Genomic DNA, 26861 nt, shown 5'->3' with positions numbered 1-26861 from the left:
CGAATGGGGTTATTTATAATGCTCTTCCTTTGACACACTTGTAGTTATTTGTAACTCGAGATTCTGACTTTTCTCTTTTGGGAAGCACATATCCTATGTTATTTTTCAGTTTTTTTTTGGCTCATGAGCTTGGATCTTGCATAAGACTAGAACTTCGAAATGATATAATTGTTGGAAAAAGACTTTTGGTTCTATTACTATCACATGAATGAGTAAAAAAAAAAATAATGGTAAAATAAAACAATACAAATAAGAAACACATGAATTTACATGAAAACTCCAAACTTAATGAAAAACCAAAGACCAATCATAATGAATGAAATTTAGTATAGGTAAAAAAAAATGCTAAAATCACACAAAATAGTACTCTATCTTTAATTCCAATTAAAACTGTATTCTTCCAAATTAAAAATTTTATATTACTCACAAATCTTTGAAGGCCTACTATCAAACAAGAATATAGAAGGGACATCGTTTAACTAGAGATAACATAGTCATAAACTTGAAATATTTTTGATCGGAACAACTTGAAAACCAAAGTTATAGATTTTTGGTATATAGTGATTCAATGCTCATAAACTTTCAAATGTTGGAACTAACTTCTTTTTAATATTTTTTATCGAATCCAACACTTAATTTAGGTATTTATATAGTATATATATGTTAATGGGGAAGACTATCATTAAGTTGTTCTTGGCATGCCACTAATGGTATATCCATGTTGTGAGAGTTCACATACTCAATTCCATATTGTAGATTGGGATCGAATTCTTTTTAAGTCTAGACAGATTCCAATATCAAAACTCAAAGAAACTATCTTGAAACCTAAAGCTCATTTAGGTCTTCTATACATAAAATTATTAATTGAGATTTTAATCGACTCATCCCACTAAGTTTAATGGAAGAAAATTGATAATTTTTCCCTAAAAACGATAACCTTACCAACCAAATACACACACAAAATTAATCTAAAGGTATGTTGATTAAAACTCATCCCTAACACAGTTTCAATACAAATTACATTAAACAAATCACATGTCCCTCACACACATATGAATGCTATAGATATCTAAACACCAATTTAATCATATGGGTTTTCCCTAAAAGGACAATTAATTATGTATAAATGAGAAAGCAAAAGGGCCCCATATTAGGGAAGAAAAAGAAAAGTAATGATGGATTTGAGGGAAAAGAAAGAAAGAAGAAATGAAATGCAAGCACACCCACAAATTTGCATTTCACTTTATGAAAGGGTATCTCTAAAATATTTAGATGTCTAGTGGATGCTTGGCAAAGCTGCTATTGATATAACCATAAACAATATCTTTATCCTATTTGTTTGAACCCAACAAGAGAAAGAAAATGCATGTGAAATGGAAATTTGTGTTCAACTAAAAGAATAATAGATACTAAATGGTATAGTTTGTGGAGGATGATTTCATCTTGTCTCCAAATTGCACCCCCACCTATTATTATCAATCATAAAATGGAATTAAGGAAATTACTTTAATTTATTTTATTTGTGTGTTGGCTAATGTTTGTGTTTGAACACTTCTTAACCATTGTTCAGTGTAACTATCTATCAAATCTTACGTGTTTCTTAAATAACATATATAAATATTCTTATCTTAAAACGTTTCGAAATCTTTTTAGATAGTTTAAAATAAGGTCAATAACATAGGTACTATATCGATTGAGTTATAGTCATTTTGATATTTTAGTACAAGTGGGTTCCTACACTTCACATGAACTCAATTATGGATCGAACAAAATATCAATAAGTTTATTTATTTATTTATATATTTAAAATAAAGATAAGATCACTGTTTTTTTTTCAATTATTATGCCCTTATTTTCAGATTTGTTTTTTTCCCCATATTTTCTTTGAATAAGTTCTATTAATTTCAACACTCACTAACTTTTTCAGTACAATTATTTAAAGAGTACTATTCGTTACTTTTATTTTTAAAGGATTTTCATCTGTTAGATCATCCAACGTAGACGATCAATTGTTATGTTCGTACAAGCACTTCCACCGCTAGCTATGTTCACTCTCTACTATTTTCATGTTTAAATATTATACTAAATTTATCTTCTAACATAAGTTTAAGTTGTTAATGATGTATAATTAGATTTTCTTTTATTCGTTATCTTAACTTTTAGATGGTACTAGTATGAATGGTCTTGAGAGATTCTATGTTCGAACTTCAATGTTGTTATTTCTTCTCCAATTAATATTATTCTAATCGTTGCATTTATTCTTTTTCTTTTTCTTTTTTAACTAGTAAAAGGAGTAAATGAACTATAGCATTTATAGATATTTACAATTTCTCTTTTACTATATAGAGTATGGAAGGGGAAAAATCAAACCTTAAACATCCAAGTCAGTATTGAGCTATGTTTATACTACATGTTTTATAATCATTGAGTTGTGTTTGTATTGACGATTAATATGTATGCTGACGTTTAAAAATGTAAAAACAATTTAGATAAAATTAAAATTATCAATTTATACACTAAACTATGGAGTTGAATGGCGGTAGTTGTATCAATTTCAACCTCAAACTAATAATTGTACCGATTATATCCTAAATTTTTATAAGTTAGTCAATTTAAACGTTGAACTTACATGATTGTATCTATTTAAACTCTCGTTTATTTTTATTTGGATACAATTATGAAGGTTGAGGGTTTTGAAATTGATATATTTATGAAAGATAGGATTTAAATTAATAAAATTGTTAATTTGAGGTTTAAATTTATCCAAATCTGAAGATCCAAAATTTAAATTTATGCAATTATTAGTTTAAAATCAAAATGGATCTAAATTCCCTTTTAATCGTTAATAATAAAACTTGAAGGTGTGTTTAAGATGATGTGGACATACAATGAGCAAAAGTTGTAAGGTTGGGCTGATGTTTTGGGCCAAGGCCTGGCCCAATAAAATAGAATCTATTCATATTCGGAGATTCACATAAAATTTGGAATTCTTGGCTTCTCAACTCAGTTAGAATCTAGTCTACACCGTTAAGATCGAGATGTTTCTATGGTTTAGCTTTCATGTGTCTATACATATTGACATTTTATTATGGGTCTTACGGGCCACATTTTATAGACATATTAATGTGAAAGGCCACATTTTATAGACATATTAACGTGAATTTAACTATAAAACCTTTGCATGTCCTAAGATCAATTACAAAAAAGTAACCAAAAAAGATTTAAGAGACTTTTATGCTACACCTAGCAAATTTACATGAAGCGACAAATAATTTCGAGTTTGAAATTATATACAATATTAGTTCAATGAGTCAATATGAGAATGAATTAAAGATGACACGGAAAAAGTTCTAGAAGAGTTATTTAAGTCATTGTGAAGACTTTCTAGGTTTTTTATTTCAATTTGACATTTAATTTAGCATGTAATCTTATTTTAAGTTCCTAGGTTTTGTTTTCTTAAACGACATTCAAGTCTATTTGGGTGACTATTAGACTTCCACCCCATACATGTATTCTTTTTATTTATTAGCATTTAAATGCATTTGGATGACTATTCTATTGGGCTTCCACTCCAATATGAAGATTTAAAAGTTTGTGCTTATTCAACACTTTTGGTATTATCTTTTTTCAAATTTTGCTTTAGATTTGATGTTAAAAATCAATTTATTGGATTAGTCTTGATCGAACTATTTAATTTTTTTAAGATCTAAGAATGATCATAAAAAATTCTACATTTGGTCTAAGCAGCTTTCTTGGTGAGTGTTTGCAACTTGCAAGTATCCTAAAAGGATCTTTAGCTTTGCATCTAATAAACAAATACTAATAATCTACCTTTCTTTTTGTTTGTTTGTTCTACTAAAAAAATTTATAAGACAAAATTTAGTTTAACTTCTCCAAATTATATGTATTTAATATTATTAATTACTTAACCATTTCTTTTTGTGCAAGATTGTACCTTTGCTAAATTAATTAACTCCACCTAATGTATATTTTTTTAGAAAAAAGTTCTACAAGCGAGAAGGAAGAACCTTAATCATTTATTATATCTTAGATATAATAAAATTTCTTGTTATATTAAGCAAATTAAAATAAAATTTTCTTACAAGGGATTATAATTTTCTAATTTATTATTCCTATTATTGTTTTAGCTAATTTTACTATTCAATTATTTATTTGAAAATGAGGTGATTACAATTTTATAGTAACATTGCTTTTCTTGAATCCTCAATAATTCTTATCTAAATCAAGAAAAAGAAAAAAAAAAAACCTCAATCATTGTGATATCCTCTTCATAAGCTTGCCTGAACTCTCATCTTTTGATTTTTTGTATGAATTTTCTTTTCTTTTGTTAATTTTCCCTCGTTCCATCTTCAACCCGATTGAAGCTTCTGGGATTCTTCTTTTTCGGTAAGTAACTCTCTCTTATCTTTGCTTTCTTCTCTATTTTAATTGAAAAGTTTTTGGTTAGTTCAGTTGCTTTCAATTTTTCTGATAATTTTAGGAAACCCCATTTAATCTTTCAACGAAATTTCTAACTTTCTTTAGCTGATTAGCTCTGAAATCCACTACCATAACCTGTTCTTGTCTTCTGGATGTTATAGCTTTCAGATTTTTATTATAAATCTTTCAATTTCTCTTTGATTCGTCGCAGAAACAAACTATTGGTTGTTCTAATAATTACCCAAAATCGAGATGGATGATTACCTTAGTGTCGTAGTAGATCCAAATGAAGTGAGGTCGACTAGTGGAGATCTTCTTAGCGCGATTGTGCCACTAATGAAGCTTCTCTCCCTCACAGCAATAGGTTTATTACTTTCCCACCCAAAAATCCAAATGATCCCAAGAGCAACCCTAAGGCTTCTAAGTAAACTTGTTTTTGCCCTGTTCTTGCCCTGTTTAATCTTCACCCATCTGGGTGAGAACATTACGCTTGAGAATATTGCTAAATGGTGGTTTGTCCCTGTAAATGTTTTGATTAGTACTGGAATTGGATGTCTTCTCGGGTTCTTAGTGGTGATTATATGTCGTCCCCCTCCTCAGTTGGTTCGATTTACCATCATCTCGACTGCATTCGGTAACACCGGGAATCTTCCTCTTGCCATTGTTAGTTCTGTCTGTCATACTGACGATAACCCCTTTGGAAAAAATTGTCACACAAAAGGGGTTTCTTATGTTTCCTTTTGCCAATGGGTTTCTGTTATTATTGCTTATACTTTTGTATATCATATGATGGAGCCTCCATTGGAATTTTATGAGATTGTTGAGGAAGGCACTGAGATTGAAGAATTGGTTGAAAGTGATGATAATGATGTAAGTAAGCCGCTCCTGATGGAAGCTGAATGGCCCGGGATTGAGGAAAAAGAAACTGAGCATTGTAAGGCGCCCTTCATTGCTAGGGTTTTCAATAGCATTTCAAACGTATCTCAATCTACATTTCCTGATCTTGATCACCCTAGAGATGGTAGTACTTCTGCCTCTGCATACCCCGAATCAATCAGGTGTTTAGCTGAACCTAGAGTTGTGAGGAAAATAAGAATTGTGGCTGAACAAACTCCTATACAGCACATTCTGCAGCCCCCAACCATTGCGTCTTTGTTAGCCATCATTGTTGGGTTAGTACCTCAAATCAAAGCAGTCCTCTTTGGTGCCGATGCTCCGCTATTATTCATATCAAATAGTTTAGAAATTTTTGCTGGTGCAATGGTGCCTTTCGTAATGCTAATCTTGGGTGGTATGCTTGCCGAGGGGCCTAACGAGTCATCTACACTCGGCCAACGTACTACAATCGGCATATGTGTTGCAAGACTCTTGGTCCTACCTGTACTAGGAATTGGGATTGTCATAGCTGCCGATAAGCTTAACTTTCTAGTTAATGGTGATCCTATGTACAAATTTGTGCTTCTATTGCAATACACAACACCAACTGCAATTTTGTTAGGAGCACTTGCCAGCTTGAGGGGATATGCAGTGAAGGAGGCCTCAGCTCTACTGTTCTGGGAACATATTTTTGCCCTTCTCTCCCTCTCTCTTTATGTTTTTGTGTACTTTAAGGTTGTGATATAAGGATGATTTTGCTACAACCTGTTTCATTCTTTTACCAAGCCTCTTCATATTCTAAGGAAATAATTCTCTTCCTTCTCTGTTGAATCATGCTCAGCTTACAGGTTGCTTGTAGGTATGTGAATTTGCTTGATATAAGCTTCAAAATGCAGCATGAATTGAGTTTTTATAACTCACTTTTTAGGTTATATGATATAAATTTCTTGAACAGTGAGCTAATTGCATTCTTAAAGCTCTCTTATGGGTATGGGTTTAGAACTAAGTTGTCAGATTAAGAATTCGAGATTAGAGACGATGTTTTGTGTCCTTTCTCAATCCAGCATTGAGGATGATAATGGATTGCTTCCAATTATTCTTGAACTTTAAGTTTTGTGTTTTAACCCTTAAAACAATCCTTGTTAAATTTTTCTCATTAGAGATTTATGTACGTAAACTTCGTATCTAGTCATGCGAACAAATCTAAACACATACATCGACTAATAGGTGAACCATACCAATTGTCTTCCTCCTTCATCCTTGTAACCCCAACTTTTACTTTTTTTGTTTATGATTTTTTTACCGACTCAAACCTCTTCTTGTATATGTTTTAGATTTGTTCGCTTGAGCAACATCTAAGCATGCACTAACTTTTTCATGTATGAATTTATCAATAAAAGCCTTAATCGATGAGTTTCAAAACGTTTAAACATATTTAGAAGACAACAGTGTTCTAAAAAACAACTAAAACTCAATATTCCCAATAAATAATAGATCAAACGGATACAATTTTTTCATTTCAATTATCCTCTTAAAACTTTTCTTGTTGCGCTCTACGTGTTTCTCACATAAGTGAAGTGAGAAAATGTCTATGGCCTTCAAATTTCTGTTGTGTATGTACAGTCGAATTGAACAATAAACTTACAACTTTCAAAAGTTGAGTCAAATCTTATTTGGACCTAGATGCTTTCGAGGCTGAGGAACTTAGAATCGGTTATGGCCCATTCCTTTCTCTTTCATTGGGCCTAGTCTTGGGTCTTACAGTGTGTTGTTTTGGGCTCCAGTTACCTTTTTTGGACTGATTTAATGCATATCAAGTTTCTCACAACAATTTTGTCCAAGATCAAGACAGAGAGGTTTGGAATGAAATAATTTTTTCTAAAAAAAATGTGTTTAGTTTCAGAAGCTACTTTGAGTAGTTGTCAAGCCTTTCAACTTTTTTTCAAGATATAACTAATCTTCGAAATCAAACACTTTCAAAAGTTAAACCAAACACAAAATTGGTTGCATAATCGGATGTTTATTTTTTTTTCAAAATTTGAGGCTTTAACTTGTATGTCATTTTCCAATGAAAACTACAATTTCTGCAGTTCTTTCATGAAAAAGGAAAAAAGAAAAGAAAATAACTTATTTCTTTTTAGCATTACAATAACTCAAAACTTCGTAAGTTTCTAAATCTTGGTTTTTTTCATAAAAAATCAAATAGGAAAGTGACATATTGATGGCTAAGTGTATTCAATTTGTTATTGTCATCTTCATTAATTTCTTCTTATATTTGTCCAAAGTCCCAAAATTTCAAATCCTTACTTTAAAGAGCAATCGCTGCATTCTTTGATCATTAAATTTATTACATTTTCATTGGAGCTGATATATTCATATCTATTACTATATACTTTTAATGCATGTTCTTAATAAACATGTTCATTTATCTAATACGAAACGACTTAGCTCCTTTCTAATAAATGAAAGTAGTTTAAGTCAAAACCTAAACGTAAGTCACATTTATCGAATTAAAAGAAATTAAAATAGGAAATGAAATAGAAACGAAAATGCTTATCTAATTTGAAATAGAAACTAATAATAATGGAGTTAAATTTAGATTCTAATCATATCAATTATAATATTGAAAAAAATAAAGTTAAAATATTATATATATTTGGAGATTCATTCTAATTTAATTAATGGTGCTTTTTAAAGATCTATATTTTATTAATTTAATCTTAATAAATTCTAGAAAATCTATTCTAAATCACACAAACTCCCAAAAATATTTAGAAATGATATTTAAAAGTTTGATGGAGATGGTTCATGGAATCTCTAGCAAAAAAAGAAAGAAAAAGAAAGAAATGTATTACTTCACAAAAGATGGCACATATAGTACACACACTCATTGACATTCCAATCTATTTTAGTTAAAGTCTTTACTTATTGGCTCAAACGCCAAGAGAGTGTTGGCCATCCAAATTGCCCAACTTCATACTCATCCATTCATAGTTTCACTTCTCACTCTTAATTATTTTCTCTAAAATATTATATATGAGTTCACTAAATTGCATGTTTTTTTCTTCTGAAAAGTTAAATTGCATGTTGTCGGTTTTAAAACTCTCATACTAATATCTATTAATCTCTAACAAGTTTTTTTTTAAAAAAAAAATCAAATATTCATCCACATGTTAAACTAAACAAAAACAAACACAAACTTCAAGTATAGTTTTTAAAAAAGAAAAAAAAAACGTTTAACAAGTTATAAATTTTATTAAATATGGAATTTTAAGTTAATAGAAAATTTAAAAGTTAGAAATGGACTATAAAAATTAATGAATTATATAAACTTATAATTTAATCAATATTATTTTACGTTGACCATGCATTTTAAAAAAGCGCTTCACTTAGGTTAAAAGGTTACATGTTAGGGAATTATACGATCTCGTATGAAAATTAAATTCCTAATTTTGTTTTGTCAATTATATCAAATATCAGAAAAGCCAATGTTAGCATAACTCAACGATAATAACATCTATTATCTTTATAATATGGGAAGTTGAAATTTTGTACGAGAAGAAAAATAGGAAAAGAAGAGTATTCCAAAAAGTAGAATATAGTTTGACATTTTAAACTGTATGGCGTTGTCTTTTAGAAAAAATTGAAAAATATATATTACTCGAATGAAACTATATTATCCAAAGTATTGCATATTTGAATGAAAGAATATTTTCCAATCAAAATTACGAATGAAGAGCACCACTAGTTTTTTTATTCTTTCCCTTTTATCTTCCACTTTTAATTTCTCTAAAAAGTAAAAAAGTCCGAAGAAAAAATATTAAACTCGCTCTCCAGGCATTTATATATTAATTTTACTTCTAGAGTTAGAGCTGACTTGGTATGGACTGCTATATTAGTTTAATTTTTGAAGGTTGCTGTGGCGATTGTACTATGAGATGTTTGTCTATCTTCTCACTTGAAAAATCTCATACCTAACCCTAGCATTTAAAGAATATACTGTGGCCTTGTGAGGTTGTTGAGAGCGTCGAATTTTATTAGAATGTCGATATGCGAGATTGTAATAAGTGTTTCTTGCTGACGACCGTGAAGTGTTCTTTTGATAATATTGAATATCGCATCTTGAAAATGGATTTTCTCACTTAGAGAAAGTCTAAGTATTTCAAGTGAAGTGGTTTCATTTAAAGTTGGAGAGTGTTATTATATTTTTTTGATAATATCTTTTGTTTATTTTTAAATCTCTTCTGGATCGTTAGAGAAATTATATTGCAATTCTTGACGTCAAAGAAATTATATTATCTCAGATTATTAGGGAATTGATGACTCTCTAGTTGATGGCCTGATATACAGCAAAAAGATATTATATTGCAATCTTTATCATCAAGTCATTCTCAGATTCTTTAGCCAGTTTCTTTGGGGATAATCATCGCATCATGTTTGGATTGCTACAAACCTTTTCTTTAAATATCTCCTCGACTACCTTGAGGTTTGTATTGAGAAAAAATAAAAAGTTATGTAGTTGTACCTTATTGATCAAGATATTCAATTGCAAGGTAAGCCTTTTACCTTCAATTGAAAAATATTTCGCATATGTAGTGTTGAACACTTCAGTCCAGTAAAAGTTATTGATCCATGAATATGAAGAAAGACAAAAGATTAAGGAAGATTTAGTCGATTTGAAGATTTGATTATATTAATGTCAAGGGGAGCTTGATATCTAGTAGTATAAATGTTACTAGGAATATCAATCTATGGGGAGCATCGTGTGAAGAACTAGAATTATTTATAATATTATGTTTCGTATCAGATTGATATTAGCATTCTTCGGAACTTGTACTCATTTGAATCTTAAAAAATCAATCTCTTCTTCATCTGAGCATAGAAGCTCCCTAGGTGTAGGTGATTTTCAACGAACTAGGTTATCAAAGTTGTGTTAAATTTCTCTCCTCTTCCTGTTCCTTTAGTTATCAACCTTGCTTTTAGCTTTGGTAACAACTTTTTGAAAATTTAATCTATTTTACTTTTTCAAAGAGATTATTGTTGTTGTTTTCCACTTGCAAACTAACCCCAAACATAGGTGGTGTTGCGCCGAACTTGATTTTCTTGTGTTAATTTTTTATGTTCTTGAAATTTTACTGGGTATATTGTTGCATGCTTTATTAGATAACCCTTTTTCAAGAAATAAACCATCTAGAAGGCATCATACCAATGAAAATGTTGCTCCTTATTTGCGTACCCATAATCTTCATCTTATCTCATCAATAGGAAACTTAAATCTCATTTTCAATAAACTTTTCCTTAAATAACGAAGGATCATTGAGTCTTTGTTCAAATAGTTGTTCATTTGTCTAGCTCTTGTTCAAGCCAACCTTTTTTCTTCTTGCAAACAGCTAGTAAAGATAAAACTCAATCATAGATCTCAACTATAACTATATCCTCCAAGGCTCATTACTTTTTTATTAAACACTTAAGATTCAACCAACATGGGTTAGGGTTAAGTCGAGGGCATGAGTTTGACAGCATTTTGGTAATGAGAACGAATCTCCACATATTTCTACATTGTTATGATCATATTGTATGCTTTAGGCATAAGCCTTTTAGTATCACTTATATATAAATCCTTATGCCATCAAAGGTTATTCTATTCGCTTATATATATAATATAGAGGGATTTTATAAAAGTACCTTAGTGGAACACAATGCTAAATGGATCAAATAATATCAATGAAGAAAAATAAAAGGAAAAAGTGAAGATAACAATGTGCTTAGTAATGTCAACCATTGATTTGGGAATATGCTCATGAAAGAAAAGGATATCAAAATGAAATTTTAGATATTTGGTCAATCCTTTTCAAGATTTAATTAAAATAAGAACAATAATAATCAATATATATATATATGAGTGTGTGTAGAAAAGGCAAATTAATTATGCTCATGCCCTCCTTCCTCCTTCATTTCCAAAATCTTTTTGCCAAAAAACCTCACCAATAGCTTTCCAAGAAGCCTTTTTTCTGTATGAGAATTAAATTGGACCACCATTTTCTACCATACATTTAATTCAAAGTCAAGACCCCATACTTATTAATTATTTCTAGGAAATAGGGATTGAACTTTATGGAAAAAGTAAGAAAATAGGGATGGAACACTTCATGGGGAACAAGTTCTCTCTCTAATCTACTACCCATCTCTTCAAATTGGAATGTTTCAATTGACTACCCAAAGACAATGAAAAACAATTAAAAAAAGTCATTTTCATTTGGTATAAACTATTTCAAAGGAAAGAATTTCTGTGTTTATAACTCTCTCTTATATTTTTACATTCAAATATTTTTTTTTATTTATTATATATTAAAAGTATATCTCTTTTTTCTCGATTATTGCAATAATACAACTAGATAGATAAAGAGGATTTGAACTCGATACTTCTTATTCTTGAATACATACAAATGTGAATTGAGTTGAGTTCATGATGATAAAAATATATATATATATATATTTATTAATGTCAAATTGCTATAAGTAAACCACTACAAAAAATGAACAAATAAATTAAAATAAATAGGTGTTAGAATATATGGTGGTGGTTGTTAGAGTTGGCTATTGATAGTAGTAGTCGGAGGAGTTCACGAGAAGTTGGTCATCATGGGTGGTGGTTCATTGAAGTATATAGATGAAAGACAGTGGCAGTTATAACAATATTGTGGAAGTGAGGTATAGATAAATGTTTCGATGCTAGGTGGATTATCTCGTAGACTAGTCAAAGTTCATGCAAATATATATATATATATATAAAAGAAATTTATGTTAGACATCAAAATTTTTGATAAAGAACTTAGATAAATATTACAAAGTGTACCATAAGGATTTTGCCATCATTAACTACAATAATTGTCACCATTTTGATAGTTTTTTCTTTCTAATTGTATAATCATGCCCTTGAATGAATTCAAAATATAGGTTTTATTTGCAGTAAATAGAACAACTTACATGGAACATAGTTAAAATAGACTGCAGCTAGAGTTTACTTTTGAAAAAAAATTACAACTTTGACTTTAGTAATTCATCGATGTTATATCTTTTAGATTATTGACCATGAACAACAATAACATTAATCTTTATACACAATCTTTTATATATATATATCATTCAAATTTAAATTTGTATAGACAATTTTCACTGATTTTTAGAATAAATTCAAAAGTACTTTTTAAAACAAATTTGAAAGGTCAATGGTAATATATGAATATTTCAAAGTGTAGAGCATCCATTAAAAACTTATCCAAAAGTTGAAGGAATATTTGGTACAATTTCGTTGTTTTTTTTTTTTTTTTTAATGCTTATTGGAAGGTGTAAAAACTAAAAACCAAATTCCAAGTCTTTATTTTGGAGCCGTGGATGAACAAAACTCTCTCTAACACTCATCCACATGCATCCCTTCTTTTCTTTCTTTCCTTTCTCTTTTTCCATATCACATCTTAATTAATATTATAGGGAAAAAAGAAATTCTAAATTCCATACATTCAAGAAGTGAAGATATATGATAGAAGTTTGATTTGGGAAGGGGATGTTATTTGGCCATAAACTTTTATTTAAGTTTAAACTTTTCTAAGGATAATTTTTATAAGAAATAAAATGTTCAAATCGATCCATTTTAAGTTTAGTGTTAAAATTAATGTAAGTAAAAAAGTTTAAATGTAAAAATTATTTTTTCTCATTAAAAAATGACAAACTTTTAGGTTAGTTTATGCATGTTATGACCTAGGTTAGTGTTAGATTGAAGGGTACTACTATCTTTTTATAAACTAACGTGTTTTAATTAGGTTAAAACAATGACATTCGAAAATAAACAAAGTTTAGAAAGAAAGTATGGCACGAGTTAGGTTCATACCACAAGCTGTGGGTTAGACTCCACGAGAAGCACGATGAGAATTAGATCCTAAGGAAGGTTCTAGCTCAAAATTAGATTACGAAAACTTGATATACTTTGAAATTCTAGAAGAAAAAGATATAGATTAGTTTAGTGTACTATAAATAAGGGGTAAAACCCTGAGGAAAGTAAGTCTTCTAACCGACTAAATTTGCATACTTGTTATGGACTTTTCCTTAATAAGTTAAGCATCTTAGACTTGTGCGACAAGCACCCCTCCATATGTGTAATGATCCTCTTTGTTTGTACAAATCACATTTTTTCCTGAATTTAAACTAGACTTGGTTGTTGCTAAAAAAGATTAAGTTCTTCATTATTACAATATTAAAATTTTGACATCAACAATGTATATAACACCTCTATACCTCATAACTATATTAGAGACTTTCAATTTTACATGAATATATCATTAGTCTAATTCAACTATTCTTAAAAAGTATACTATTATTGTGTACAGAATTTAAAGTCAAGTAAACATAAAATTTATATCTACTAAGGAGTTATAAAGTTAGAGAGCCATACAGTTGATGTTTTGTAAATATTTGTATTAATTTTGGAATTAAAAAGAAAAAAGAAAAAAGAAAAGAAGAGAAAGATAAAAACAAAAGAAATTAGTATCCCAGGCTTTTGCTAAAACTACGCCAAAAGCAAGGATTTATTAATTATTATTTTTTAAGAAAAAGAGAGAAGAAATATTATTTTATTTATAATTTTAATTTAGGAATTTTGATTCTTTTTGAACTTGGGAGGACCAGTAGGTTTGTTTCCAGCCTTATAAATTCCCCATTTTCCCTCTCTTTCTCCAGAACCAAACACAAATCTCTCCTTCTTCTTTAAACTTAAACCCTATCTTTCTCTCTTCTTCTCTCTATCGCTTCCCTTCCATTTCTCTCCGCCACACATTCCCAATCCCAATCCCAATCCCAATTCTCTTCCATCAACCCTTCTCCCCCCATTTCCCCATTTTCCTTTCTCCTCCATGAATCCCCAGTTTACCTAACCTCCTTCTCTCTGTTTTTGTTCCTCTTCCCTCTACAACCATGGCCATTCCTTATTTCCCCAAATTTATGGGGTCCGATAATTCCTCCATCCCTCTTCTCCCTCCTTCTTCCCTCCCTCTCTCTCCCCCCATTTTCACACAAGACGATTTCAAGAAGGCCGCTGCTTACAAGGCTGTCGAATTCGTTCACTCCGGTATGGTTCTCGGCCTCGGAACCGGCTCCACTGCCAAACACGCCGTCGACCGGATCGCCGAACTTCTCCGTCTGGGGAAGCTTAAGGACATCGTTGGAATACCCACTTCCAAAAAAACCCACGACCAAGCTGTTTCCTTGGGTATCCCTTTGTCCGATCTCGATTCACACCCTGTCATCGATCTCGCTATCGATGGCGCCGATGAGGTCGATCCTCATCTCAATTTAGTGAAGGGTAGAGGCGGTTCTCTCCTCCGTGAGAAGATGGTTGAATGTGTTTGTAAAAAGTTCATTGTCATTGTTGATGAATCTAAGCTTGTGGAGTTCATTGGCGCTAGTGGCCTTGCTATGCCTGTTGAGGTTGTGCCGTATTGCTGGAAATTCACTGCCGTTCGTCTTCAGAACCTTTTCGAAGAATCCGGTTGCATCGCCAAGCTTCGGACAGTAGGTGGAAAAGATGGGGAGGAGCCTTATGTCACGGATAATGAGAATTACATAGTGGATTTGTATTTCAAGAAAGATATTGGCGATTTGAAGATCGCCAGTGATAGAATTTTACGGCTAGCCGGAGTTGTTGAACACGGTATGTTTCTTGATATGGCTACTACAGTTATTATTGCAGGAGAGTCAGGGATGACAATAAAGAATAAGGAATTAGAACAATAACCCATTAATGGGATGAGCTTAGATTCAATCTAGATATTATAAAATTTTGGTTCCGGAGATGAAGAAGAAAGAGTTTGGTTTCATAAAATCAAACCCTTTGATTATATAAACACGAAAAAGAAAGTGAGAATCAAAGAGGGTTACTGTGGTTGTGATTGTGACTGTCTTTGAGTTTACAATATGTTTAGTTTAGTTAGATTAGTCTGAGGTGAGTTATTTAATATAGAAAGGAAGAGGGGCAGTCCAATCCTATCCAATCCAATATTTGAAGATTGTCATGTCATATTAGATTTCAAATAGTAATAACTTATAAAAATCAGCCCCATTATTCTCTGTTCTGTTGCACTTTCTTCCTTTTTTTTTTTTCTGTATGAGATATTCAGATTTTGGGAGTTTTGGTATGCACTTCAAATACCCAATTTGGGTGGGGGTTAGGAAATTTGAACTTTGACTATGATTACAGGACATATACAAGGAATCAGCAGGTGGGTTCAACATTTAAGGCATTTTTATAGGGTAGGGATCAAATCAGAACTAATAATATAGGTGTCTTGTGCTCTCATTGACATAGTTCTAGTTTTATTTCGTTTTAGTTTCCTTACCTTCTCGAAGGTTTATAATTGGTCAATATAATTTTGATGTTGGTTTTATTTGCATAAAGTGTGTTTACTTGATCAAACAAATCTCGCCTAACTCAGGTTGAACTCTAAAAGAATAGCCACTATTTCCATATCTATAACCAATTTTTGATCTAAGTTTAGAACCAAAGTCTTCTAATAGATATATTTTAAATAATATGACAAATCAAATGTCATTCTAAAATTTTCAATAGAAAAACGAGCTTACAGTATAGGAATCAAAATGACCAATTTTTGTTTGAAGTAAGTGAAAACCTTACACAACTACAAATAATATTATTTTGAGATTTAAAAGTAAAATACAAGATTTTTATAGTGGTGTCGGACCACTCATAATTATTAATTCATATTTTATCATTCCTTTTAGACCAAAGAATGATAGAATAGTTATAAAATAAATATGATAATCAATTTTTGAATGAGTTGTTGGGTGTTTAGTTGCTTTTAACACTTAATTGGTTCTACATTTTAAATCTCGTTATCTAGGATTTCTTCTTTTAAAAAAATTAAAAGGGTTATCAATCATACTGAGGGGAGATATGATGTTACACACACATTAAATAAACATTAATTAGATATGAGATTTCATCTTTTTGGATGTAAGATTCTCACCGTTTCCTACACCTCCATTTTAATGAATTCAATTTATTATTGAATAGACAAGCAATGGGCACCACTGTGACATGGTATGATAGTAAGTAAGAATTATATTGAATCCACTTAACAAATATTTAATAAAATAATAAATCAGTTAACGATATGTAATATATACTACCACAACATTAAAATTGATTTCTTCTATAAACGAGATATGTTTGTATAGACAAGTATTTGAGCCAATGTGATATATTTTTTTCCGTATATGAGTGTAAATTAGACTATGATCTAAAGGTGTAGATATGTTTGAATTAATAATCACGTCCTTTCCACTTGTGACAATTAGGTAGTATATATCACGTATGAATGTGATATAAACTATGGATGTTGGAATTTTGTCTTATTAAAATCTCATAAATTTCAATTGTGTTTTCTGATTACAACTATTTTAGTAAAAAAAACAAAGTTGATATATATTGTAATCTTTAAAAAAAAAAATTATCTGTAAACTAAAATAAACTAAAAATTGCACGTGCAACACACGTGCAACAAAAAAAAGCAAGGCCCATTATGTAAGCCCATTAGTATGCCTTTTCTTTCTTATGAGAGGCCCATGATCTTCCAACTTGTTCCATTTACCAACCCCAATTCAAACCTTTTTTTTTTCCCCAATGATTAATGATAATTCATCTGCTGTTAAAATGGTAATAATAATTATAATTATTATGCTTATGTTTAAACCATGGGTTTAAATTTGGAAATCTTGGAAGAAAACTAAGTGAGATAGAGTGAGAAATAAGAGTTAGATAGAAAGAGTAAACTTAGACATTAATTCATAATATTCTTCTCTTGTGATTTAGTTCATCTATGGCTTCAACTTTATTAATTAGTATTGCTTCTTCCATTTCCCCATCCTTAGGCTTCTAATCATCCTTTCCTCCCTATCTATATACTTCCCTATAACAATAATCAAATTTCTCACCTGTTGTCTAATTTATTACTTTGAGATAAAAGTATATACTAACACTACAAATTATCATCTACTGAAAAATATTTATAAAATATAGAAAAATCTCATATTCTATCCATCATATGCACTTATACACTGCTATCAATATCTATCAATTAACTTGCAAACATGGATAAAATCTGAAATTTTACAATGTTTTTGTAAATATTTTGATTCATCATCCTATATTTAAAAATATTTAAATTCGCTTAAATGATTTTGCCATGTGGTTTTTTTCCTTCCTAAAGAATTGTTCTTCACAAGGAGAGGAATGTAAAAGAAACAAAATCATGGACCAATAAGGATGATATATTTTAACTCTTATTATTTCTCCTTTCAAACTTCATGTTGAATGAATGATAAATTTACAATTGGTAATTCTCAAATTCACCCATTAATGTTTAGAAATGCTTTAGTTTAGTAGGTTTACTTCACTATAAATTTTTTTTTGTTCATCTACCATCAAATGATAATTTGTTTTATTAAACTATTTTGGATCTATAGTTAATTTAAATATAGTTAAGTAGATAAGACATCAACAATCATTTCAATCATTGTTGAACTAAATATCTCATATTGGATGTTGAACTAAATTGTTGTATAGATGATTCACACCTTCAAAACTAAAGACTCATTTTCTTCGAGTGTGGTATTGGAGTGTCATGCATGCACACATTTATAAACATTTGTGAAGCATCTTTAAGTATGTTGTCATTATATTAAGTACAAGCACCAGTATGTTACTAAAACAATAATCTAACAAAAAAGTTTACGTTAGAAAAACAGAATTAACATGTATATATAAAGTTGTTCGAGACTCTTAATACTGATTTCGTGGTTGAGGATTTGGAACCTTTTTATATTTAGAAAGAGAATAAATAAACAATTAATAATTAATGAGTCATGCAATGGCTACTTATTGGACAAGTGTATAAACATTATAATATAGTAAGATGTAAATAATTGAAACTTTTATTGAACCAATGATTGGTGGAATAAGGAATAAAGTCTCTTTGCCAAGAGGCAATAATGAAATATGTTGGTTCAACTACACCTCTTTGATCATAGCTAGAATATAATTTATATGGTTTAGGTATTATTCCTAAAAACCTAATTTCTTTTTCATGCCTAAACAAATTCCCATAAAGAGTGGCTACAATAATATAACAAATACCCTATGCAACTCATTTATACTATGACTTGTATCCTCCTCTTTTGTGCATTTACGTGATGAAACTAATCAAGAAAATCGACAAAATGTTAAATGTTTCTCTTTTTTTTTTATTGATTTGTTCAAGTTTTAGAAATTAAGAAATGAAAATTAGACAATTAGTTTGTGGTTTGAATCTATTTTGATAAAAATAAAAAAGAATTAGTAAAATTGACCTTTTTCTTGTTTCAAAATTATGGGGTTGGAATGTGTTTTTGGTTTTGTATTTGTTAAACCAAGATGTCAACTTTAAAAGAAAAAAGAATATCAAGTTTCATAAATAAAATAATAATTAAAAAAAAAAATCAATCAATGGAAACTTAATTTTTTCTGTCATTTAGTGATTAACTAAATGCTTCATTTTTCATCTTGGATACAAAAACATTAACCAAAATCTCAACACAAAATATGGATTTTTAAATGTTAATTCTTTAAAATTTTCAAATTTTGACTTTATTTCTTAAAAGAAAATATTGGTAAAAGTGGATAACAAAAAGGGAAGAAAAAAAAAACTTGTAGTCTAAAAGGTTGTTGTTGACTTAATATTTAAAAACCAAAAATAAAAAAGTTCAAATGATTAATGGGGCTTTTTAGTTTTTAAAAAATTAAACTTATAATGGGCATTGTCCATAAAATGTTATTCATTCAAAAACTTTATAAAATAGATTTTTTTTTTCTTTTTTAGAATTGAACTAAAAACTCAAGTGAGAGAGAGCCTATAATTTTCTATTTGGTTTGGAATTTTTGAAATATTTATTTGCATTAACATCTGTTGAAGGTATTTCATTCAATTTCTTGCCATTAATAAAAATTAATTAGTCCCAAATCATTAACATCTGTTTAATTGCACTTTGAATAACAATTAAAATTAAGAGGTGTTTCTAATGTTGAAAATTAAATTTTTGTACAAAAATCTCTTAAATTTAGGAGGCACATCATTCTGCTGTTTCTTTTTGTTATCCATTTTATCTCATGCAATTAATTCACAATATAACCAAACTGAATCTCACAATTTCTTGATGTTTTTCATCACCAAAGACCAAAGAAAGAAGCATTTTTTTTTTTGACCCCATTTGATTAGCTCATGCAATGATGCGGCTTAAAACCGCAAAATGAGAGAGAGCCATCATGGCGGCCCCCTCTTCCTCTCTCTCTCTCTATAAGATTTGCCGATTAACATAAGTGGGAAATTTTCTATCAATATATAACACGCACCCGAACTGTTTGATGAAATGCCAAGCTGAGAATTATGGGCAGAAACCCATTTTCATAGCTTCTATTTCTTGGTTCTCTTGATGCCACAAAGCTTGGAATACATTCATCCATGTGTCACACCCACCCATTTATCTTATTTCCGAAAACTCTGGCTAATTTCCTTCAGAAACATCGGAGGGGGGCAAAAGGGGGCATACCAGTTTTCTTTGCTTCAACAAGATTCCATCCCCTTCTTGTAAGTTTCTTCCTCCTTTCTTTCCTTTCTTTATTGGTTTCCCTTTTGTTATATTCCCGTGTCCTCTGTTTGATTCTTTTGTCTTTCATCCTGCCTTTTCTGTTCTGGGTGTTTACTTTCCTCCGTTCAACCTTTTTCTTGTTCTAAACTTTTGCCTCTACTTTTTCCTGTACTTCTTTTCTGGGTTTCCGTTAGGAAGGTTATTGGTGGATGGTGGAGTTTTAAATTAACATAGAGCTCTGTCGAGGACATGGGTATCCTATGGTCTTTTGTTTGTTGTAGCCGGTATTTCCTATTTGTCTAGTTTTGTCGTTGCCTCTCGTGTTTTATTTAATCCTTAGTCTTATGTTCTAGAACTTAGTCCATTCATTGGAAAGAAGCAAGGCTTTGTTTCTTATATCTCTATGGTATTTGGTCAGTTCAAAGATTGTGAAATCATTTTTTCCTGATATTGGAGTTTTTGAGTATGGGGGATCACTTTGTTTTGCTGGTTGATCGGTTGTTGACGGAGTCGACATTAGAAGCAGCGATTGAGAGCCGAAAGCCATCGACGGAAGCAACCTCCTCTGCCATGGATGGTCTGAAGAGGGACAGGTCTTCCCCAGATATGGGATTTGAAAACATACCATCTCCAAAGAAGATTGTGGAATGTAGAATATGCCAAGATGAGGATGAAGACTCGAACATGGAAACACCCTGCTCGTGCTGTGGCAGCCTTAAGGTGTGTTCATGAACTCATTGCTGATCATTGAATGAAATTGCCAAATTTTCCATATAAAGTCATTACATAACAAATATAGCTGATTTTCTTGTTGGCTTGCATTTGATTTATATATGGAGCCTAATGACAATTTTCTTTACATTTTTGAAAAGCAAGCACATTGATGTATGATAGTTGTCATTATAGTTCACTTTAGCAACACGGATGCATCATTCTAATGCACCTTTACTATGAAGTTTACACCTCAAACAAAACTCACGTTTCCAAACTGTGCTGCTTTTAAATTTTCTATATCAATTATATTTCTCCATATATGAAAATTTTCTCTTCCGTAACTATATATTGTGCCTCAAATAGTTTTATCATTTTCATAATAGTGTCCGAATTCCGAGGACTGCTGATATTTTCTTTAGATTTTCCCCAGATATGCAAGTTTTTTTGACATGTTCCATTGAATTTTGCAGTATGCACATAGAAGATGCATACAGAAGTGGTGTAACGAGAAAGGAGACACAATTTGTGAAATATGCCGCAAGGTAGAGTGCAGTGTTTTTTTGTTCTTTCTCCCTAGTTTTGTTACTTTTTCAAGCAATTCATCTATGTAAAATTGCAATCTTAAGCAGCATCGCTTTTCGCCTCAAGCATATCAGTTTGTTTGGTGGAGTTTGTATAATGAAACTGAAATGTGGAACTGTGTTTTGCAGCAATATGAACCAGGTTACACAGCTCCTCCTCCATTATTCGAAATGGGTCGCATCCCAATGAACTTCAGGTAATGCTCTTGCAACAATTCATCCAACGTAATGTTTTTTCTCCTTGAACTTGAGAAATTTCTGAAGTCCTTTGATTGACCTCTTTTTCATTGCAGGGGGAACTGGGAGATTTCTAGAAGGAACTTGGATAGTCCGAGCTATATAGCAATGGTTTCGTCAAACCGTAACGTTGCTGATCCTGGCTATGATGAGTTCTCAGCATCTGCTGCAACCAGCGTGCTATGCTGCCATTCAGTTGCTATCATTGTAATTTTTCTATCCCTTTATACACAAAGTTCTTTCCAAAATCACAATTAATTTAATGGATGTCATCCAAAATAACTTGTGTTTGGAATCTTAAATTCGTTTTTAGGAAATTCACAAAATCTGAACACTTCATTCTCTTTTTCTAGTTCATGGTTCTTCTGGTTTTGAGGCACTCTCTTCCCCTCATATTCAATGAAAGCGGCGGTTACTCTTTCCCTCTGCTTCTGGTAAGAAATCTTACATTCTATCTTAGTTTAGTTTTCAAACAAATGCAAAACCAATCTTTCTTCCTAAAGTTCAATTATTCCTCATTAACGACAGACGATATGCCTGCGAACTTTTGGGATCTTTCTACCAGTATATGTTATGTTCAAAGTAGTCTTTGCAGTTCATCGCCGCCGACTTCTCGTAAGCACCTGAAACAATATAATGAATCATTCCCCTTCAATTAACAGACATGTTCGTAATATCCTCAGTGATAATTCTAGTATGTTCATGGTTTTTTTTGTTTTGGGTGTCTATGATCAGCTGGCTACGTCTCATAGTTCACTCATTAGTTCATCCAGTATTGCTCGGAGTTCGACATCCCAATCACCCCAACCTCAGCCTTACATTATTCGTGTTCGGTAAGTTTTATACCAGCTAGAAGAAATTTAATTTCGAGGCTGAAAGATGGTGTAGCTATGGGGATATCTAGATGCAGAAAGTTTCATGGCTGTATCCTTGTCAGCTTCAATAAACATGGTGGAAAGACCGATTGTAAAGGTTAGAAAAGAAAGGAATTTCTCAAAAGAGAAAAAAGGAAGGGTTAGATGTTTGAAGTTGTTATGCAGTTGATTAGAATGACTGCTTGTGTTAGAAATTCTCTGTACAGAAAAGGAAAATACAAAAGAAAAGATATGTGTATATATATTGTAGCCCTATGTGTATTATTGGGCTAATTGTGTCATGCTTCAACTCGTTATTCTTTTTTAGAAAAAGTTAAAACAAAATACTGGGTGTTTATCCGAACTTATGATCTCTTGGCTGGGTCTATGTTTTATGTCGATTAAATTATATTTCGTTGGCTTATGTTTTAACTTCGGTATGTCTAAATTGACTGCATATTTTAGTTTTTAAAAATGTAGTGTTCTTGTTAGTTTAGTTTTTAAAAATGTAGTGTTCTTGTTAGTTTCTCACCCGCCAAAATAATAGTATATAAAAGCTAATTATTTGTAATGGGATTGGCTTGGTTTCGTTTGGTTTATTAACAATGTTTGGATTATTGGAGCAATAATAATTGGGGTCTAAATATAATTCATTTTAACCTTTCATAGTTTAAGTTAGTATTAATTTTGAATGGGTGTCAGTCAAGTTAAAGGAAAGAATGACTTTCATCCTTTAGGAGTTCTTTATATAGATGGTTGGAGGCCTAAATGAAATCTAACCGACAATTTAATTTCTAATGTGTAATGGTCTTATGATGACATCAGGAATCTACCAAAACAATTTCATTTGTACGTGAGGTCAATTTGTTACGAACTTTTTTTGTTTCTATTTCTAGCTTTCTTATTCTTATCCTTTGTTACTTGTTCTTGTCAAACACAATATTCAAAATTTCCACCACGTACCTTTTTCTCACTCATGAACAACTTCTCTTTTCTCTTTTTCATTCAAAGCACCTATTTGTCGTTTGAGATTCTTGTGCCTAAATACATTTTCTCGCTCGTGAATAATTTCTCATTTCACTTTTTTGTTTCTCTTTCTCGTTCCAAGTACCTATTTCTTGTTTCTCTTTGTTGTTTTTTCTTTGTTTAGAATCTTCTTTCTCTTTCTATCTCCTACACAACGAAGAAAAATTTGGAGAATAGAGGAGAAGAAAGTAAACATAAAAAAAGAAGAAGACGACGACAAAAAAGGAAGGAAACAAAAAGAAAGAAGAAAGAAAATGTTAAAGTGTCGCCAAAAGTGTAATTTCATAGGATGATGACATCAGCAAAAGATCAAACCACATTTATTTTTTAACTTAGAACTATTTTTCATTTGGGCCCTTAAAGCCCTTTAAACAATCATTCTCATTTTTTATAAGTACGTATTAAATCTATCTTGTCATGTCTACTTACTCGTATCAAATGGCAAGTTGAATTTAAAATATTGTGAAATAGATCAAACCCTTAGATGGTTAGGATCGAACCAAACATTATCTAGCCTACATCTTGTCATGCTAACATTGTCCATTTTTTGTATAAATCTTTGTGACTTAAAGTTCTCATCTTTGTTCACACATGAAGATTTAATTTAGCCACATTACTAAATTAGAAGAATGATTCTACATCAGTTGTTAGTGATTTCGGTTTCCACCGAAAAAAACCTTGTACCATTGCATTCCCAACAAAAATAAGTCTAAGGTTCTAGAACTCAGAATATCTAATAATAATAATTTCTTCATAATGCAATTGTCTTTTAAAAATCTTATAAATATGAAGCTTTCAAAATGTACACATGGTAATATATAATACCTAATTCGAAGAAGATAACAGCATGCCAAAAACAACAAACAATAATAATAATAATAATAATAATAATAATAATTTGAGGAGGTCACAACGACAAGTACGGTCGTTGGTGTCAATTGACTTTTTCATCATCACATAAGACTGTTATGCCCTTCTACAATATCCACCTCTTTATTTTTTATTTATATACATATCTATATATATAAGATTTAAACTGACACGTAATTGAATATTTTAAATTTATATTTTTCATTATATTCTACATAAATCAATACAAAAACAAGATCACATGCAAAACAAAACAAGAAGAAAAGATTATTAAAAAGAAAATAATCAATGTTTACAAAATTAAAGAAAAAAAAAAAAGAGGGAAAGGAATGCCATTACAAAGATGAGATTGTAGGTAAAAGAAAAGGCAAAAGTTTTAACAATATATATATATGTGTGTGTGTGTGTGTGTGTAAAGTAAAATGTAAAAAATTGATTAGAACAACTTTGTCAGTTGAGATTGCACTTTTCCTTAGGATTCTTTTTTTCTTTTTGAAATTAAGGTCCAAAATCACTATCATAGATGAAATTTTTGTTATTTAGATCCAACAAACTTAAGCTCCAAACCAATCTCCTTTTTTTCCTTGCTTTGATTTTCAAGTCACAAACACAAATTTAATCATACTTTCCCATTTCTCGTGGCTCTTTCTTTTGATTAAAAAGTACACAACACAATTAAACCAAGAAAGAGATAGGGAGAGGAAAAGTAATTGTAATCTCAAATCTCAACCACGTCTCAATGCATGTTATACGTTTGTAGATGTAATTGTGAGACATTATAACATCCATTGAAATATAACTTCTCTACTCTTAAATAAAAATGCATTTTTTTTTTACATATTCATTAATATAATCCATTAGTTACATTTCTTACTTGATTTTAATTATCAGTTTTAATTATCATTGTAACTCCTTCATTTCTATTTCATTATATATATATATATATATATATATATATATATATATAGGTTGAAAATGCAAAACTCAAAAAAGAATTGGTTATTGTTGTACGATCGGCATATTTTATATATATGTGTGTGTGTGTGTGTATATGTACATATTTTTCTTTTACAATCACAATAAATTGGTAATTTAGTTTTAATTTGAGGCTAATGGTGAAAAAAAATGGGAATAGAGGAGAAGCGCGAAAACGGCGTCGTTTCGCCATTAAATAACTTCAGCTCATATGAAATTTCAATCCCCCATCGAAGAATTCATCATCTTCTTTAAAAAAAAAAAAAATAGATATCGAGATCATATCATATCAAATCAGATCAGAGAAATTGAAGTTGGAATTTCATTACAATCTATTGAAATTTCCCTACCTATCTTGACCTAATCTGTTCTTCTTTAATAGTCTCCAACAATGGCTTTCTTGACCGGCAAACCGATAATCGATGCATCGGAAATCCCTCAACTCCTTCCAAACTCAACCTCGGTCCTTCATTTCCATCGCTAATTCTCGGCATCGCTTCCGATTCTTGAAGATTCCGATTCTCATGTAAAACCCTTATCTTAGCGCTCGAAATCCGTCTGGCTGCAGAGTTGGCTGCCATGAAGAACGTGGCTAAATCCGCCGCTGTGACAACGGAGTTAACTCTCTTCATCGGAAACATTAGGTAGACGTTTCCGAATTCCAACTCCTCGTCGGCGGCGAGGGCGGAGAATCGGCGACCGATGTGGAGAGATTGGGCGTTTGCGAGAAAGTGACTGGGAGATTCGAGCATGAGCTCCGCCGCCTTCACCGAGTCCCGGAACTGCCGGACCTCGCCGCCGGGAAGAACGACCCTGACGGCCTTGGAATTCTTGATCAAGGGCGTTGCTAAGGCGCAAGAAATGTAATTCCCCATGAGATGATGACGACGATGATGATGAATGTTGAGGGAAGAAATAGGGAGAAAGAAAAAGAGAGAGAGAGAAATGGATTCAAGTTTTGGTTGGAGAGAAAGAGAGAGGATTTATATAGTAACGCCACCCGTAAATTATTTATCTTAGCAATTAAATTTTCTATACTTTGTATTTCCACATGAAAATCATTTACTTCATTTTGTGGTAAAATAAATATATATATATATATATATATATCTCTTTTTAAGAAAATAAATAATAAAATACATAAAATTGTAGTTTTATTTTTTGAATTTTTTTGTTAGTATTTTTCTAGCTACATTTTTTTAAAGAAAATATAATTGTCAATTTTATATTTTAAGTTTTCAATTTTTTATTTATTAAGAAAAAGGAAGGTAATGAATTTTTAGGATGAGGAATAGATTTTTATTTGATGGATACATTGTTTTTCATCATTTAATGATGCATTGAACTTTTTCTTTTTATTTAGGAATATATATAGAAAATAGCTCAATTAAAAAAATTGATACATTGAAAGGCTAAATTAAGAAGGGATTACAAGATTTGATATCATACTCTCACTTATAAAATATTACAGCTTGGTTGGATTGTGGGATTACAATTATAAAAAAATACCAATATTATCTCAATTTTGATATAAGAGATTATTTTAAATTAGAAAATTAATTTTAAGATTACTTATTCTCTCTAAACTTATCTTTTA

At 30.8% G+C, this 26861-nt stretch overlaps 4 protein-coding genes across 6 annotated transcripts; 3 read left to right on the top strand and 1 right to left on the bottom strand.

The window, feature by feature from the left end:
• Positions 1–4021: 4021 nt before the first annotated feature.
• LOC103504568 (protein PIN-LIKES 2) lies at positions 4022–6147 on the top strand. Its single transcript, XM_008468920.3, has 2 exons — positions 4022–4407; positions 4652–6147. Exon 2 carries the CDS (start codon positions 4693–4695, stop codon positions 6061–6063), a length of 1371 nt encoding a protein of 456 aa, XP_008467142.1. The 5' UTR covers positions 4022–4407; positions 4652–4692; the 3' UTR covers positions 6064–6147.
• Positions 6148–13951: 7804 nt separating this feature from the next.
• Positions 13952–15435, top strand: LOC103504567 (probable ribose-5-phosphate isomerase 1). Its single transcript, XM_008468918.3, has one exon. It carries the CDS (start codon positions 14284–14286, stop codon positions 15100–15102), a length of 819 nt encoding a protein of 272 aa, XP_008467140.1. The 5' UTR covers positions 13952–14283; the 3' UTR covers positions 15103–15435.
• A 4174-nt stretch (positions 15436–19609) lies between these two features.
• Positions 19610–22825, top strand: LOC103504564 (uncharacterized). 3 transcript variants are annotated; one of them, XM_008468913.3, is made up of 8 exons: positions 19610–20006; positions 20464–20727; positions 21192–21263; positions 21432–21499; positions 21596–21746; positions 21893–21973; positions 22068–22154; positions 22275–22825. In XM_008468913.3, exons 1-8 carry the CDS (start codon positions 19881–19883, stop codon positions 22374–22376), a joined length of 951 nt encoding a protein of 316 aa, XP_008467135.2. In that variant the 5' UTR covers positions 19610–19880; the 3' UTR covers positions 22377–22825. The 3 variants fall into 3 exon arrangements, with proteins under 3 accessions (XP_008467135.2, XP_016898873.2, XP_008467137.2); XM_017043384.2 differs by having other exon boundaries at positions 19614–20006; positions 20528–20727; XM_008468915.3 differs by having other exon boundaries at positions 19614–20006; positions 20426–20727.
• A 2596-nt stretch (positions 22826–25421) lies between these two features.
• Positions 25422–26255, bottom strand: LOC103504565 (uncharacterized). The gene has a single exon (XM_008468916.3). It carries the CDS (start codon positions 26137–26139, stop codon positions 25615–25617), a length of 525 nt encoding a protein of 174 aa, XP_008467138.1. The 5' UTR covers positions 26140–26255; the 3' UTR covers positions 25422–25614.
• Between the last annotated feature and the right edge of the window lie 606 nt (positions 26256–26861).

This window comes from Cucumis melo, chromosome 9 (genome assembly GCF_025177605.1).
Source record: "Cucumis melo cultivar AY chromosome 9, USDA_Cmelo_AY_1.0, whole genome shotgun sequence".
NCBI lineage: Eukaryota > Viridiplantae > Streptophyta > Magnoliopsida > Cucurbitales > Cucurbitaceae > Cucumis > Cucumis melo.
This window is presented reverse-complemented; position numbering and strand designations above follow the sequence as displayed.